The 14,814-nt window shown below is 39.0% G+C and overlaps 1 protein-coding gene across 1 annotated transcript in view; it reads left to right on the forward strand.

The window, feature by feature from the left end:
* Positions 1 to 14,327, forward strand: part of LOC109061935 (neurexin-2-like) — a 124,925-nt gene extending 110,598 nt beyond the window's left edge. Inside the window, exon 4 of the mRNA XM_042759340.1 lies at positions 13,918 to 14,327. Within this exon, the coding sequence (XP_042615274.1) occupies positions 13,918 to 13,982 (65 nt within the window). The 3' untranslated portion in view covers positions 13,983 to 14,327. The remainder of the gene's footprint in view (positions 1 to 13,917) is intronic.
* The last annotated feature ends 487 nt before the right edge of the window (positions 14,328 to 14,814 follow it).

Raw genomic sequence — 14,814 nt, forward strand, 5'->3', positions numbered from 1 at the left:
CAGTGACCGCGTGATGAACGCTTCCTCTATTGATTTCATTGGAACAGCAGCATCTCCTCAAAGTTTTCATTGTGAGTTTAGCGTGCTAATTGCTTTCAGATAAGTTAGTGGGCAGAGCAGATTTGTGTGGCGTCTCTGCGTGAGGACATTAATTCCTCGTTACTGGATGTGTGGTGCTGCACCTGCTGCGCGGCGCGTGGTTCCTCTCGCCCAGGCCAGCGTTCAGGACATTAAGCAGAGCTTCATTACTCCAGTCTAATGAGAGTGTTAAAATATAACCAGCGAGAAATCATTTAGATGAGATCTTAAACTCAAACGCTGCAGGCTTTACGCTGCGCTTTTGTTTCGTTAAAGCAGTGATTTAAGAAGCTCTGATGGCGGAGCAGGAATGTTCTTGATGAGCTCAACTGGAATCGAAGGTGTCAGTGTTATTTTCATATCATTATAGTTTTCATAAATAGTTTGAAATACTTTTTTAGATTAATTTATTTTTGCTGTAATTTCGTTGTGTGTTTTTGTCCTTTTCTGTTATTTATTTAATTATGGATGCAGTGATAAACCACAGTAAAACTCCCATATATATGATGTGTAAAGGATAATACACGGGTAGCTTTGCATTAAACGATTTTACATGGAGGCATTAAAACAGAGTGCATTAAAATCAGTTATCAGTTAGTGGTGTATTATCCTGCTTATACCATGGTCATTTGCCAGCATTGACAAGTTAAAGCTGTAAATGATGTTTGCAGCGCAATATTTGACTGGAAGTGTATAAATTATGGTTATTTTCATCAGCGAAACTGTAAGTTCATCTGCTTCAAGAACAGTGCCTTATTACCTCGTATTGATAAAATACTTTAGCGTGTATATATATATGGATACTACTGGTTGTTAGATTTGAAAGTGACGTGACATACAGCCAAGTATTGTTACCCATACTCAGAATTGGTGCTCTGCATTTAACCCATCCAAAGTGCACACACCAAGCAGTGAACACACACACACACCGTGAACACACACCTGGAGCAGTGAACACACACACACACACACACACACACACTGTGAACACACACCCGGAGCAGTGGGTATCATTTATGCTGCGGCGCCCGGGGAGCAGTTGGGGGTTCGGTGCCTTGCTCAAGGACACCTCAGTCGTGGTATTGCCGGCCCGAGACACTAACCAACAACCTAACCACACGTAACCAAAACAACTTAACCATTAGGCCACGACTTCCCCCTAATTTTGGCTGAAGTTGCCAGGTTAGTGGCATCAGAGAGAGGTTTATCTGAGGAACTTGGCACCACGAGATACATGATGAGTTTTGTCTGTGATACAAACATTTGAGTTATTATGAAATGTTTTCAATGTCAGTCATTGTGATTCAGTCACTTCCTGTCCGGTCAGAAGAAGCTGCTCGTCTGCTGATGGTTCAGAAATGAGCTGAAAGACAGCAGATGTTCGTTCGTATGGAGAGACAAGCGATGACGTCAGGATGGCTTTTCAGTGCTGATTAAGGGTTTGAGGATCCAGAGGAAATCTGTCATGAATGCTGTTCTTCTGTCCATTGATCCTCAGCACACGTGTGGACTCTTGAAGAACACATGGCTCCCATTAACGCTCCATTAAATGTAAATGTAGTGTTTCTGTTTGATGGCAGCCTGTGATGTGCGGCTCAGGAAGGCCAAGAGTTATAATAACCTCCACACCATGAATAATAGATGAGAAGAGTGGCATGTGATCGCTGGCATTATGGAGACTCATCATCCTTATAGTCACTGAGAGCCTCGCTCTACATTTACAGTCTCACACACTGTAATAAATATGAGAGAAGAGATGGCTAATTGATAGTTTGTTTTATGAAGTTACAGGCATTATTAATGCTTTCTGCCGTAGGTTGAAGTGTTGGGTTTCATTCGCAGATGAGAAAACGCTCAAAATCCTCTGACAGCAGATGGAGGCTGAACTTATTTATGAGCACATTAATGAAGATGAAACGAGTGTAAACGATCTCTCCTCCTCGGCCGCTCCACTCCAAAGATATCAGCCAAAAGTATACGCAAGTTGCTTTAATCAGGAAAATGTGAAACATTGAACGATTTACTGAACTACTTCAATTTCATTATATAATTATTGTTACAATAGAGGCAAATTGCATTTCTCTGCCTGAGAGACTGAAAGGAGAATTGTATTATTTTATGCATTCATTTAATCACACAGCACAAGCAGTGAGTCTTTTGATTTCTATCTATCTATCTATCTATCTATCTATCTATCTATCTATCTATCTATCTATCTATCTATCAAATCTTTAATTTATTGCTGTTGAATTATCTTCACATTTAGATTATAAAAAAAAGTAGATTATGAAAAAAAAGGTTTTAAAGTAGAGAGAGACATGGAGAGAGAAAATTATTCCTTGTTATTGAATGAATCAGTTGAATAAATGATTCACTGATGCATTTATGTGACGCAGTGATTTTGAATGAATCAGTTAAATGAACGATTCAATGACTCATTCATAAAGACAGCCACTTGATTTGTTCCTGACTAAATCAATGTTTGAATGAATTGATTCAGTGAATCGATTCAAGTCAATGACTCACTCATAAAGAATCACTTGTTGCCTCTACTGGTGGAATGATGCAGAAACCTGCAGAAAGTCTCTTTGGAGTTAATGTGAACCAAACACACTTTCACCACTTTTTTTTTTTTTTTTTTTTTTTTTACAATTTAAAGCTACAGAAATACATGATCATTTGTGACCTTTATGTTATTTTTTCTAAAATATCATGCCCATTTCCACCACCTCTCAAATAAAATAATGGATTTTACAACACTGTTTTGTAGAAATTATTATTATTATTATTATTATATATATATATATATAGTTTGGAGGAAAATATATATATATATATATATATATATTTTTTTTTTTTTTTTTTTTTTTTTTGGTGTATTAATTTTTTATTTATTATTATTATTATTATAAAATTAATACACCAAACACTTGTTTGGTGTATTGGTGTATTATTTTTTTTATTTATTATTATTATTATTATTATTAATTTGCTTTTTTCACACTTTTTTTCACAAAACTCTTATCTGCCTCTTACATGTTTTACACTGAAGTAAATCGGTTTGGGAGGAGTTTGGTTTTTTAAAACAATATCTGTTAATACTCTAATGGTGGTGAGTCGCGTATGTCGTCTGGCTCTAATGGATTTTTTTCCGTATGCGATCAGCAGAAATATGAACGATGTCAGTTATTCCTGTTGGTTTGCGGTTCATAATAACAGACACATTTCATCACAGAGGGCTGTAAAAGCACATGCTCGCTGTGCGGCAGTTAACACCCGCTTCTGATAGCAGCCGCGACCCGCTTTAATTATTAACGGCGCGGAGGCGAGGAAGGGACCGCTGCGCATCTATCATCCGTGCACTGTATGTTATGATAAGTTCCCCTCTCCTCCCTCAGAAACCCTCCTGAATTATTAAAGCTCTTCAAGTTCAGCAGGAAAGCATTCTTCTGGAAAGACGGCGGTTTATTCTGTACACGTCCAGACGGACGCTGATCTACTGCGTGTGAGAGAGCAGCTTACTTCTGTCTTCACCGGGTCCAGTTAATAGTGAAGTAAATCACTGCTGCGTCGTCGAGCAGATGCTGTAATCGCTGAAAGGAAATCATTTGTATTCTGATCTGTCAATGAAATATGCTTCTGCTTTGACTTTGACTAGTTTAACCATATTAAATATTATTAAATATAAATATAATTAAGGCGGGTCACTACAGGTTAATAGGGTTGAAAGCATTATGAAATGATATGTTTGAATATACAAATGACCCTCACCCTAACCCTAACCTATTATCTAATGAAATATGCACTTGTTTGCATATATTTCTAGAGCATACATTAAAGATGAAACATGAAATACATGAATAGATACATGAAATACGAACAAACCCCTCAGTAAAAACCTTCAGACGATAGAGAGGAATAAAACTGTACATTTGGTGTCTGTCAAGTCAAGTCACCTTTATTTATATAGCGCTTTTAACAATACAGATTGTGTCAAAGCAACCGTACAAAATTAATTAGGAAAATAATGTGTCAATAATGCAGAATGACAATAGTAAACACTAATTTTTCAGTTAAAGGCAGTTCATCATTGAATTCAGTGATGTCATCATCCAGCTGAGTTCAGTTTAAATAATATCTGTGCAATAATTTGCAATTAAGTCTACCATATTGCTGTAAATGAAGTGTCCCCAACTAAGCAAGCCAGAGGCGACAGCGGCAATCAAAAATCAAAACTCCATCGGTGACAGAATGGAGAAAAAACCTTGGGAGAAACCAGGCTCAGTTGGGGGTCCAGTTCTCCTCTGACCAGACGAAACCAGCAGTTCAATTCCAGGCTGCAGCAAAGTCAGATTGTGCAGAAGAATCATCTGTTTCCTGTGGTCTTGTCCCGGTGGTCGTCTGAGACAAGGTCTTTACAGGGGATCTGTATCTGGGGCTCTAGTCCTGGTCTCCGCTGTCTTTCAGGGCTGTAAAGGTCCTTTCTAGGTGCTGATCCACCATCTGGGCTGGATAAGTACTGGATCCGGTTGACTGCAGTGACCCTCTGATCTGGATACAGACTGGATCTGGTGGCTACAGTGACCTTGGAATAAGAGAGAAACAGACTAATATGAGCGTAGATGCCATTCTTCTAATGATGTAGCAAGTACATCGGGTGTTATGGGTAGTGTACCCGGTTTACCTAATTAATGCAGCCTAAAAATCCTTTAACGGATTTGAATATTAGAAGCGTATTAGTGTGTTATGTGTAAGCCAGGTTAAAGAGATGGGTCTTTAATCTAGATTTAAACTGCAAGAGTGTGTCTGCCTCCCGAACAATGTTAGTTAGGTTATTCCAGAGTTTGGGTGCTAAATAGGAGAAGGATCTGCCGCCCGCAATTGACTTTGATATTCTAGGTATTATCAAATTGCTAGAGTTTTGAGAACGGAGCGGACGTGGAGGACTATAATGTAACAAGAGCTCGTTCAAATACTGAGGTGCTAAACCATTCAGGGCTTTATAAGTAATAATCAAGATTTTAAAATCTATACGATGTTTAATAAGGAGCCAGTGCAGTGTTGACAGGACCGGGCTAATATGATCATACTTCCTGGTTCTAGTAAGAAGTCTAGCTGCTGCATTTTGGACTAACTGGAGTTTGTTTATTAAGCGTGCAGAACAACCACCCGATAAATAATCACAATAATCTAACCTTGAGGTCATAAACGCATGGATTAACATTTCTGCATTTGACATTGAAAGCATAGGCCGTAATTTAGATAAATTTTTGAGATGGAAAAAATGCAGTTTTACAAATGCTAGAAACGTGGCTTTCTAAGGAAAGATTGCTATCAAATAGCACACCTAGGTTCCTAACTGATGACGAAGAATTGACAGAGCAGCCATCAAGTCTTAGACAGTGTTCTAGGTTATTACATGCTGAGGTTTTAGGTCCTATAATTAACACCTCTGCTTTTTCAGAATTTAGTAGTAAGAAATTACTCGTCATCCAGTTTTTTATATCGACTATGCATTCCGCTAGTTTTTCAAATTGGTATGTTTCGCCAGGCCACAAAGAAATATAGAGCTGAGTATCATCAGCATAACAGTGAAAGCTAACACCGTGTTTCCTGATGTTATCTCCCAAGGGTAACATGTAAAACGTGAAGAGTAACGGCCCTAGTACTGAGCCTTGAGGTACTCCATACTGCACTTGTGATCGATATGATACCTCTTCATTCATTGCTACGAATTGATGGCGGTCATATAAGTACGATTTAAACCATGCTAATGCACTTCCATTAATGACAACAAAGTGTTCTAGTCTATTCAAAAGAATGTTGTGGTCAATAGTGTCGAACGCCGCACTAAGATCCAGTAACACTAATAGAGAGATACAACCACGGTCAGAGCAGGTCATTTGTAACTCTAAGGAGAGCAGTCTCAGTACTATGATACGGTCTAAATCCTGAATGGAAATCCTCACAGATACCAGTCGTGGTATTGAAGGTGGAGAGAACACTGTACATTCACTCCCCCCACCTACAATTCCTGCTGGCCCGAGACTCGAACTCGCAACCCTTGGGTTGCAAGTCCAACACTCTGACCATGAGTGAGTGAGTGAGTGAGTGTGTGTGTGTGTGAGTTTATTTATTTATTTGTGTGTGTGTGACTGTGTGTGTGTGTGTGTGTGTGTGTGTGTGTGTGTGTGTGTGAGAGAGTGAGTGAGTGTGTGTGTGTGTGTGTGTGTGTGTGTGTGTGTGTGTGTGGACTCTGTTTGAATGTGTCACGTGTCAGCGGTGGATGTGAGTTTGATCTCATGCTGATGGATATGAGCTGAGAACGTCTCACAGTAATAATGATGATGGTTATTTTTCTCACTGGCACTTTTGTCCCAACAGAGAATCATCTGGCGGAGCATCACACATCTGTCCAGTCACATGATGATGGCAGAGAGCGATGCTTCATCCTCCACTCTGGAATCCATTCAGAATTCATGCAAAATCAAAGTAATGACATTTGAGCACTTGCAGTGTTTTGCTACAAACTGATGTGATCGCACTAGTGCATATGCATATAGATACTGATTCTGTGTGAAAATGCTCTGATGATAATTATATTAATGTTAAATGTTTTGTGGTCCAGGTGGAATCAGACTAACTGGTGAGCTCTGTACTAGTTGTAGCACTAGTAGTTTGCTCTTCAGACAGACAGACTGCAGCTGCAGGACGCGTTTGAGTTTCCAAGCACATCCTCCTTAATGACAAAATGATGAGACTTTCTCCATCTGTCACTCAATCAGTCGGCCAATCAGATGCTCAGTGTGCTGAAGCCTGCTTTGTGAATTGTTGTCTTAATTATTGGCAGGATGCTTGAGCTCCGCTGCAGTATGAATAATAATAATAATAATAATACGACGCAGTCATGAATGCATGTGTGAGAGAGAGAGAGACGGTTAATGACAGTGAAGGATGTGAAACTCTCTTCCGCTCTATTATTAGGCTGTTGACTGAGCAGCACATGGCTGGGTTTGGTAATCTGTTGATGGCAGTGATGCGGGCGTTTGATTTGGCTGTGGATTCTGGACCGCTGTGTTTCTGCGAGACGTGTGAAAGCGATGGGACTCCCATGTCGCTGTTGGCCGCGGAGTTTTCCACACACTCACATATGGACAATCATACGGCAGCCTCCTCAGATCCTGTTACAACTGGCCCTGTTCCTTCAGATCAAACGAAGTGTGTGTGTGTGTGTGAGTGTGTGTGTGAGTGTGTGTGTGAGTGTGTGTGTGTGTGAGTGTGTGAGTGTGCGTGTGAGTGTGTGTGTGTGTGAGTGTGGGTGTGTGCGTGTGCGTGTGAGTGTGTGTGTGAGTGTGGGTGTGTGCATGTGTGTGAGTGTGCGTGTGTGTGTGTGTGTGTGTGAGTGTGCGTGTTAGAGTGTGTGTGTGAGTGTTAGAGTGTGTGTGTGTGTGTGAGTGTGTGCGTGGTGTGCGTTTTTTTCTTTTTTTTTTTATTTTTTTTAGTTTTTTTTTTTTTGTGTGTGTGTGTGTGTGTGTGTGTGTGTGTGTGTGTGTGTGTGTGTGTGTGTGTGTGTGTGTGAGTGTGTGCATGTGTGTGTGTATGTGTGTGTGGTCTTGTACAGGAAGTGTCTTCATCACAGCTCTCCATGCTCCTGCGCTGCCTGTGTGTGAGGTTGACCTTTTAGAGATAGTTATTTATATGATAACTAGTGCTGTCAGTTGACTAATATTTTCAAATTAATTCAGTTCTGCTCTGATGGAGGGAAGAGCTCTTTTTGTAATGAATTTAATTTTTTTTACTGCATGAAATTAACTTTATTTATTTATTTTTCTGTTGACATTATTATGTTTATTATTTTATCTTTTTCTTTTATTTATAAATTAATTTACATTTTCATTATATACAGTATATAGACCCCCCCCCCCCCACACACACGTTATTTTATTTATTTTCTATTTGATCCCAAACAATATTTGAGCCTGTCTATTTTTATTTTTATTTATTTTATATTAATAAAAGTGTTCTATTTTATTTTACCTGAGTGTGTTTATTTTAGATATTTTATATGTTCTTATTTTATATTATAGTTTTATGGTATTTAATTTTTAATTTTATTATTCTCTTTAATTTAAATTATTTTGATTTGATTTGATCTTTGTGTCCTGTATGGATGTATTTCTTGATCTGATGTGATCTGTGGTGCTCTTGTCCTCACACCCACCTGTTCTCTGCTCTGAGTCACCAGCAGTAGGAGGACTGAAGGTGATTTTAGAGTATAATCGACACGTCCTCCATGTGAGTCTAATTCATAATTCATACTTACGGTAACTGTTTTTGCTGCTCTACTGTCTGGCTGAGCTCGTCTAAGTTGCGTTACTTCACTGCTCTCTTTCTCAGTGGTTTGACAGCAGCATTTCCATATCCTGTCATCGCTGCATTATTTTCTTCTCTCTGTTGCTTCCTTTTAGGGGCAAAAGTGAATTCTGGGTAACATGTTCTGCATATGCCATCAGTGTTTCTTCCGAATGCTGGCAGATGTTATCTTCTGATTCTTTCTGTAGGTTTTTACACCCAAGCACAATCTTATAATGCACTTTAGATTATAGACCACCATCCACTCAACAAACCTGAAACTCACGCAGCGTTTGGCTTTCCTCCAGCTTAACATTGCAGAACAACACCACAATCCTCTACCACTTAACAAAAACATTTTTTTTTTATTTAACCTGTACTTAATTGGTTTTTGTTATCCTAACTACACATGATTATATGGTTAGCTGCGTTTAGGGTGGTTTCCTGAACAGACCTGATTCCCAGCAGAACTGCTGACAGAAAGAAGCTTCTCTGGTAACAAGCAGCAGCGTGTGGAGAGGAAAGCAGAGCAACCAAAATGCAGCAATTACAGGTATATGCAAAATAATTCAGATCAGGAAAGAGAGGTCAAGACAGAGAAGGTCAGCGCGGCGTGATGTTGTGTGAAGAGGAAGCTCTGAATGCTGCATCTCATTATCTGTGAGGACGTCGAACACACATGTGACTGCTCAAACCCAGACCACAGTTCATCATCTCAGAGATGAAAGCATTTGAGATCTGCGTCGCCACCTACAAACTACTCTCCTCGCTTCTTGTTTCTCAGCGAGATTTGCTCTCCAACATGCACTGCAGACTCATTATATCTCTGATGTTGCTCATTAAGTTCACAACTAATTAGTGTGGTTTTGAAACACGAGATATGAGGTATCCTTGTTGTGCTAACCTGCGAATGAAAGAAAGAGTTTATCCAGAAACAGATATCGCCTGAATCTGCTTCCAGACCTGCGTGACTCTGCTCGATCGTGCTGCATAATTAAACCAGACGGCGGCAAAAACACAATATAATGAGTCCCTTCAACATGTGCATTTGCATACCGGTAAATAAAGTGTTTTGTGTTGAACTAACTGTTTACATCAGGGCTGTGCGTCATTCAGAATTCAGCTTATACTTCGACAAAATCAAACAGGATGCAAAATTACAATTTCAATGTGACTAACGCAGAATTAACACGATTTGAAATTCACAAGATGATTTTCATTATAATAGAAAGCAGTTTGTCTTGTAAAACTCAGAATGTTGAGTTAATAAATTCTGAATTGAAATTTTTGAAAGATGCTTAAAAAGCCTTGCATTATTGAGATGGATGGATGGATAGATAGATAGATAGATAGATAGATAGATAGATAGATAGATAGATAGATAGATAGATAGATAGATAGATAGATAGATAGATAGATAGATAGATAGATAGATAGATAGATAGATAGATAGATAGATATCGTTAATGGGATTTTATTGTAAAGAGTTACCAATACATTTGCATTTAGTTTCTATATTTCATCACATTTAATTAATGAACTTGGATCAGGGTGGAAGAACAGTTACAGTAATTTCCCAGAATGCATCAGCTGTGTTTAAACTCTTTCTTTCATTCTAGTTCAGCTTCCCGTGTGTTGTGGACAGGGACATGCAGAGAGGTCCTCAGGGGCAGGGGCTCAAATAGGGGCAATGTAAAAAATAAATAAAATAATAATAAATAAATAAATTATAGGTCAAAAGTTTGGTTACATTACTATTTTATATTTTTGCAAGAAGTCACTTATGGTCATCAAGCCTGTGTTTATTTGATCAAAAATTTAATATACTTTAAAATACATTTTATGCAAGGCTGATTTATTATCAATGTTGGAAACCTGTGATACTTTTTCACCTGTGATTACTTGATAAATAGAAAGCTAAAAAAGAACAACATTTATTTAAAATATAACTGTTGTAACAATATACACTACCATTCAGAAGCTTGAGGTCAGTTTTTTTTTAAACAAGTTTTAAATAGTTTTTGTTCAGCAAGGTTTTGTTAAATTCAAACAGTTATAGTAAAGATTGATATTGTTAGAAAACATCTCTATTTTGAATAAATGCTGTTTTTCTTTTAACTTTTCATTTATCAATAAACACCAAAAAAGTATACAGGTTAAAAAACAGCACAACTCTTTCCAGCTCTGATAATAAATCATCATATCAGAATGATTTCTGAAGATCATGTGACACTGAAGACTGGAGTAATGATGCTGAAAATACAGCTGCGCATCACAGAAATACATTATATTTTAAAGTATATTAAAATAGAAAAACATTACTTTAAATTGAGTACAATTTAATTATTCTTTTTAAATACATTTGTTTCTGTATTTTTTATAAATTCAGGCTTGATGAGCATAAGACACTTTCATAATGCTGCATAATTATAAAAAATGGTAATATAATAAAGTCCTTTCACGTCACCATTTCGTCAGCCTACACTTCACATAAAAGGCCTGTAGGTGGCTCTTGGGCTTCAGTAACTATGATGGTTTCTTGAAATAGTAAACAAAGGGCCACGTATTAGGCACTTTATTTATTTTTATTATTTTTTTAGGTTTTTAATGTTTATTTTTCAGTGTTAATGATTAGGAAATCCTTGGGGGGTCTGTGCCGGGGCTAAGCAAGTTTCTGATTGGCTATAGCCCCGCTCTAGTGCCGCCGCTGAATCGACACACACTTTGATTATTGATGAAAAAAACGTTTAAAATAACCTATTGTTGAGTTAGACCCATAGACCCATAGGCACTCACTGAAAGAAGTTTCCGAACAGACTGTGGGATATCCATCAGTCAAGCAAAACACACAACCACAGCAACGCCTCGGATTGACAGATATGTAAAAATAAACAGACTGTCATGTTAATTATAATTCAAATGCATTTAGTTTTATCGACCACAATATCATTGTTATTTGTCCGAGAGGGGCACTTTTGAATAATTTTGAAAAAGGGTTAAACCCCCCCCACACACACACACCTTCTGCACGTGCCTGGTTGTGGACAATTCAGTTGAGACTCACACTAATGAATCAAAGGAGTCGATTCTTATGGTCTGAATCCTGCTGACAGACGGAGAAGAAGAGGGAGAGGAAGTTCTGCAGTCTTTGATCAGAATTACACACCTGTGCTAAGTTCAGTTAGCATCACCGAACTAAATGCAATAGATAATGGCTGGATGTGTGTTTTTAGACTGGGTTCTTCAGCTCGTGTCATCCATTAGCAATGTTCTGCTAAAAGAGAAAAGTGCTTCTCCAGCAGTCCTTGACTTGCGCTCGACTTACGGGATGAAATCGCTGCATTTTAGCACATGCTGTGTTCTCGCAGCGTATCCTGGCCATGTGCTGCCTCTGACGGTCGGCTTGAGTCGAGGGTTTTGAGGCAACAGTAGTGTCAATTTTGAGTGTGTGTAGTGAGTGTGTGTGTGTGTGTGTGTGTGTGTGTGTGTTAGTGTATGTCAGTGTGTGTGTGTGTGTGTGTGTGTGTGAGAGAGAGAGAGAGAGAGTGTGAGTGACTGTGTGTGTGTGTGTGTTTTTTTTTTTATAAAAAAAAAAAAAAAAAAAATATTTCATCGAGTGTTTGTGTCATGTGTGTGTGTGTGTGTGTGTGTGTGTGTGTGTGTGTGTGTGAGAGTGTGTGTGAGTGTGTGTGTGTGTGTGTGTGTGTGTGTGTGAGAGAGAGAGTGAGTGTGTGTGTGTGTGTGTGTGTGTGTGTGTGTGTGTGTGTGTGTGTGTGTGTGTGTGAGAGAGAGAGAGAGAGAGAGAGTATGTGTGTGTGTGTGTGTGTGTGAGAGAGAGAGAGTGTGTGTGTGTGTGTGTGTGTGTGTGTGTGTGTGTGTGTGTGAGTTGTAGAGAGTGTGTGTGTTTATACGTGTGTGTGTGTTTGTGTGTGAGAGTGTGTGAGTGTGTGTGTGTGTGTGTGTGTGTGTGTCTGTGTGAGAGAGAGAGTGTGCGTGTGTGAGAGTGTGTGTGTGTGTGTGTGTGTGTGTGTGTGTGTGTGTGTGTTTTCTATGGTCTTGTGTCTCTGTAGGTGTTGGATGTAAAAACCCTTTTGTGTTTCAGAAGACGTTGTTTGCTGGAATCAGATCATGAGCTGGATCACGCACTGGAAGTAATGATGTGACAGCTTTATACAGCTTGTTTTATGTAGCCTTTCAAAGAGTGTAGAAGACACTTCTGCATGATTTGTTGTTGATGTCCAGTCAAATCCTCTATTTTATTGGTGCATATTCGATCTGTTACATGCTAGAAGATCACATTACACATAATCACGTTTCAGTTTTATTTCTGGGTTAGTTGGCAAAACACACACACACGGACCCTGATGTAAGTCATGCACTGCCATGTGCTGGTCAATTTTGAGATTTTGGACAGTTCAAGATTGTTATTGTGGTTTGATCATGATGTGCGAACAAACAGATTTTTACAGTCTTTCATTTTGAAAATAATTAAAATTCTGCTTAAGGCAAGACACTGCAGGCAAAAACATGCGCTGGTCAATTTTGAGATTTTGGACAGTTCACAATGTGTTTTTTTGTTGTTGTTGTTGTTGTTTTTTTTTTCAGACTAGAGTAAAGAAAAAAAAAATCCAAGATAAACATTTAAGTGTTTATTTTATTGCACTTTATCTATTTGCCTCTGTAGATGTCAATCCCTATCTTGAAGAGTTTATTTCTCCTCTTCAGCAGCACTTACAAACACCAAACTTACAGTTTTATTCCTTTCTATATTCTGAAGGTTTGTTCATATTTCATTCACACTGATTTACACAACAAACTAAACCAAAAAACAATTTTGAACTGTTGACAGTATTTTCTGATTTATGGAGTGATAAAAAGAGAAATCCAGAATCCAAAAAAAGCATTTAACTCTTAATATGTCAACGAAATCAAACAAGAATTTTGAACCAGGCTTCATCCAGTTCACTTGCATATTTGAACATAACATTTCAGAAATACTAAACATGTTTTCAGTTGTTCGTGTCATAGATCAGCTGGTGAAGTACGCCGAGGTCTTTAGTAACGTCTCAGGCTGGAGTCCGGAGTTGGTCTGGTAATAGTGTAGGTGTTTGTGTTCTGACGGAGTGCTCTAGATGAGACACTCTTGAACTCTGCCAAACAGTTGTGTGTGTGTTTCCATAAGACCAGAGGGGAAAAAAAGCATTTGAGCGAGCAATGGCCTTCGGGGGTTGCACTGAATGAAATGCTTTTTTTTCCGATCCCCACCTCACTCAAGAAGCGTTCACTCGTTCGTCCGTTCGTTTGTTTTTTCAGCTTTTATTTTCTCTCTCTTCTTTCTTTGAGTTGATCTTTGACATCCGAGCGTGCCCCGGGATGTCTGTCACAAACTGCAGTCCAACCTTGTGACAATGCTTGCTTTCTTCCCGTGCCTTTTTATGACCTTCTTCTTTTTCATTTCTATCTTTTTTTTCTGTTCTTTCCTTCAAGGTCTGGCGCACCTGACGTTAAACAGCCAAGGTATGGTTCATTCTGTTTTCCATTCTTTTATTTAGTGAGGAAACAGATCTGTCCGTCTCTCCCCTCCCTCCGTCTTTTGTCCCGAACCCTCCGAACTCTGTCCCTCCCCCCCATCTTACTGTGTTGCTGTATTTCCACGCTGTGCGTCCTGAAGATGACCTCTGACCTCCCAGACACAGGTAACGCTCTTCTGCTCTCGCTCTCTCTGCTGGGGTTGAAATGCTGCTCTAATGTCACTCACAGATGAAGGGTGTGTTTGTGTTCAGAATGCACAGAGTCTCAATCTGTGGACATTCTCATTGTTTGGCAATTACTCCCGCTGTTTATTACGCTCAGCTAGCCTCAGATCTGCTCAATGCTAGTATGACACTCGGTGCTGCCTGACTGAATGAATGAACGTGTGTTTTAATGTTTTTTCTGATGCAATGTGTCTGTTTTATATCACTGTTTCTTGACTTGACCAGCACTCAGTACTGCATTTTGTCTGTTTAACTAAAATCATCGTTCTCTCATTATTTACTCGCCCTCATGTCAAACTTGTGTGACTTCCCTCCGCAAAACAAAAGATAATTTAAGGAATGTTGCAGTGTTTTTGTTAATACAGTGAAAGTCAATGGGGTCCAAAGTTGTTTGGTTCCCAAGGTTTTTGAAAATGTCTTTGCTTCTGAAAGTCACACAGGTCTGAGTGACATGAGGCAGAGAGCATGATGACAGAATGATCATTCTGAGTGAACTGTTCCTCTCAGATGCTGTCTGATGACTGATCTTCATGAGGACTAGTTAGGGCTGATTGCAGGTGTTTCTATCATGTGGGTGAAGCTGTGCTCTCATATGCACACAGATAGTCCCGTTCTTCTGTAGATGCTG

The sequence above is a fragment of the Cyprinus carpio genome, chromosome A7, assembly GCF_018340385.1.
Source record: "Cyprinus carpio isolate SPL01 chromosome A7, ASM1834038v1, whole genome shotgun sequence".
Classification (NCBI taxonomy): Eukaryota; Metazoa; Chordata; class Actinopteri; order Cypriniformes; family Cyprinidae; genus Cyprinus; species Cyprinus carpio.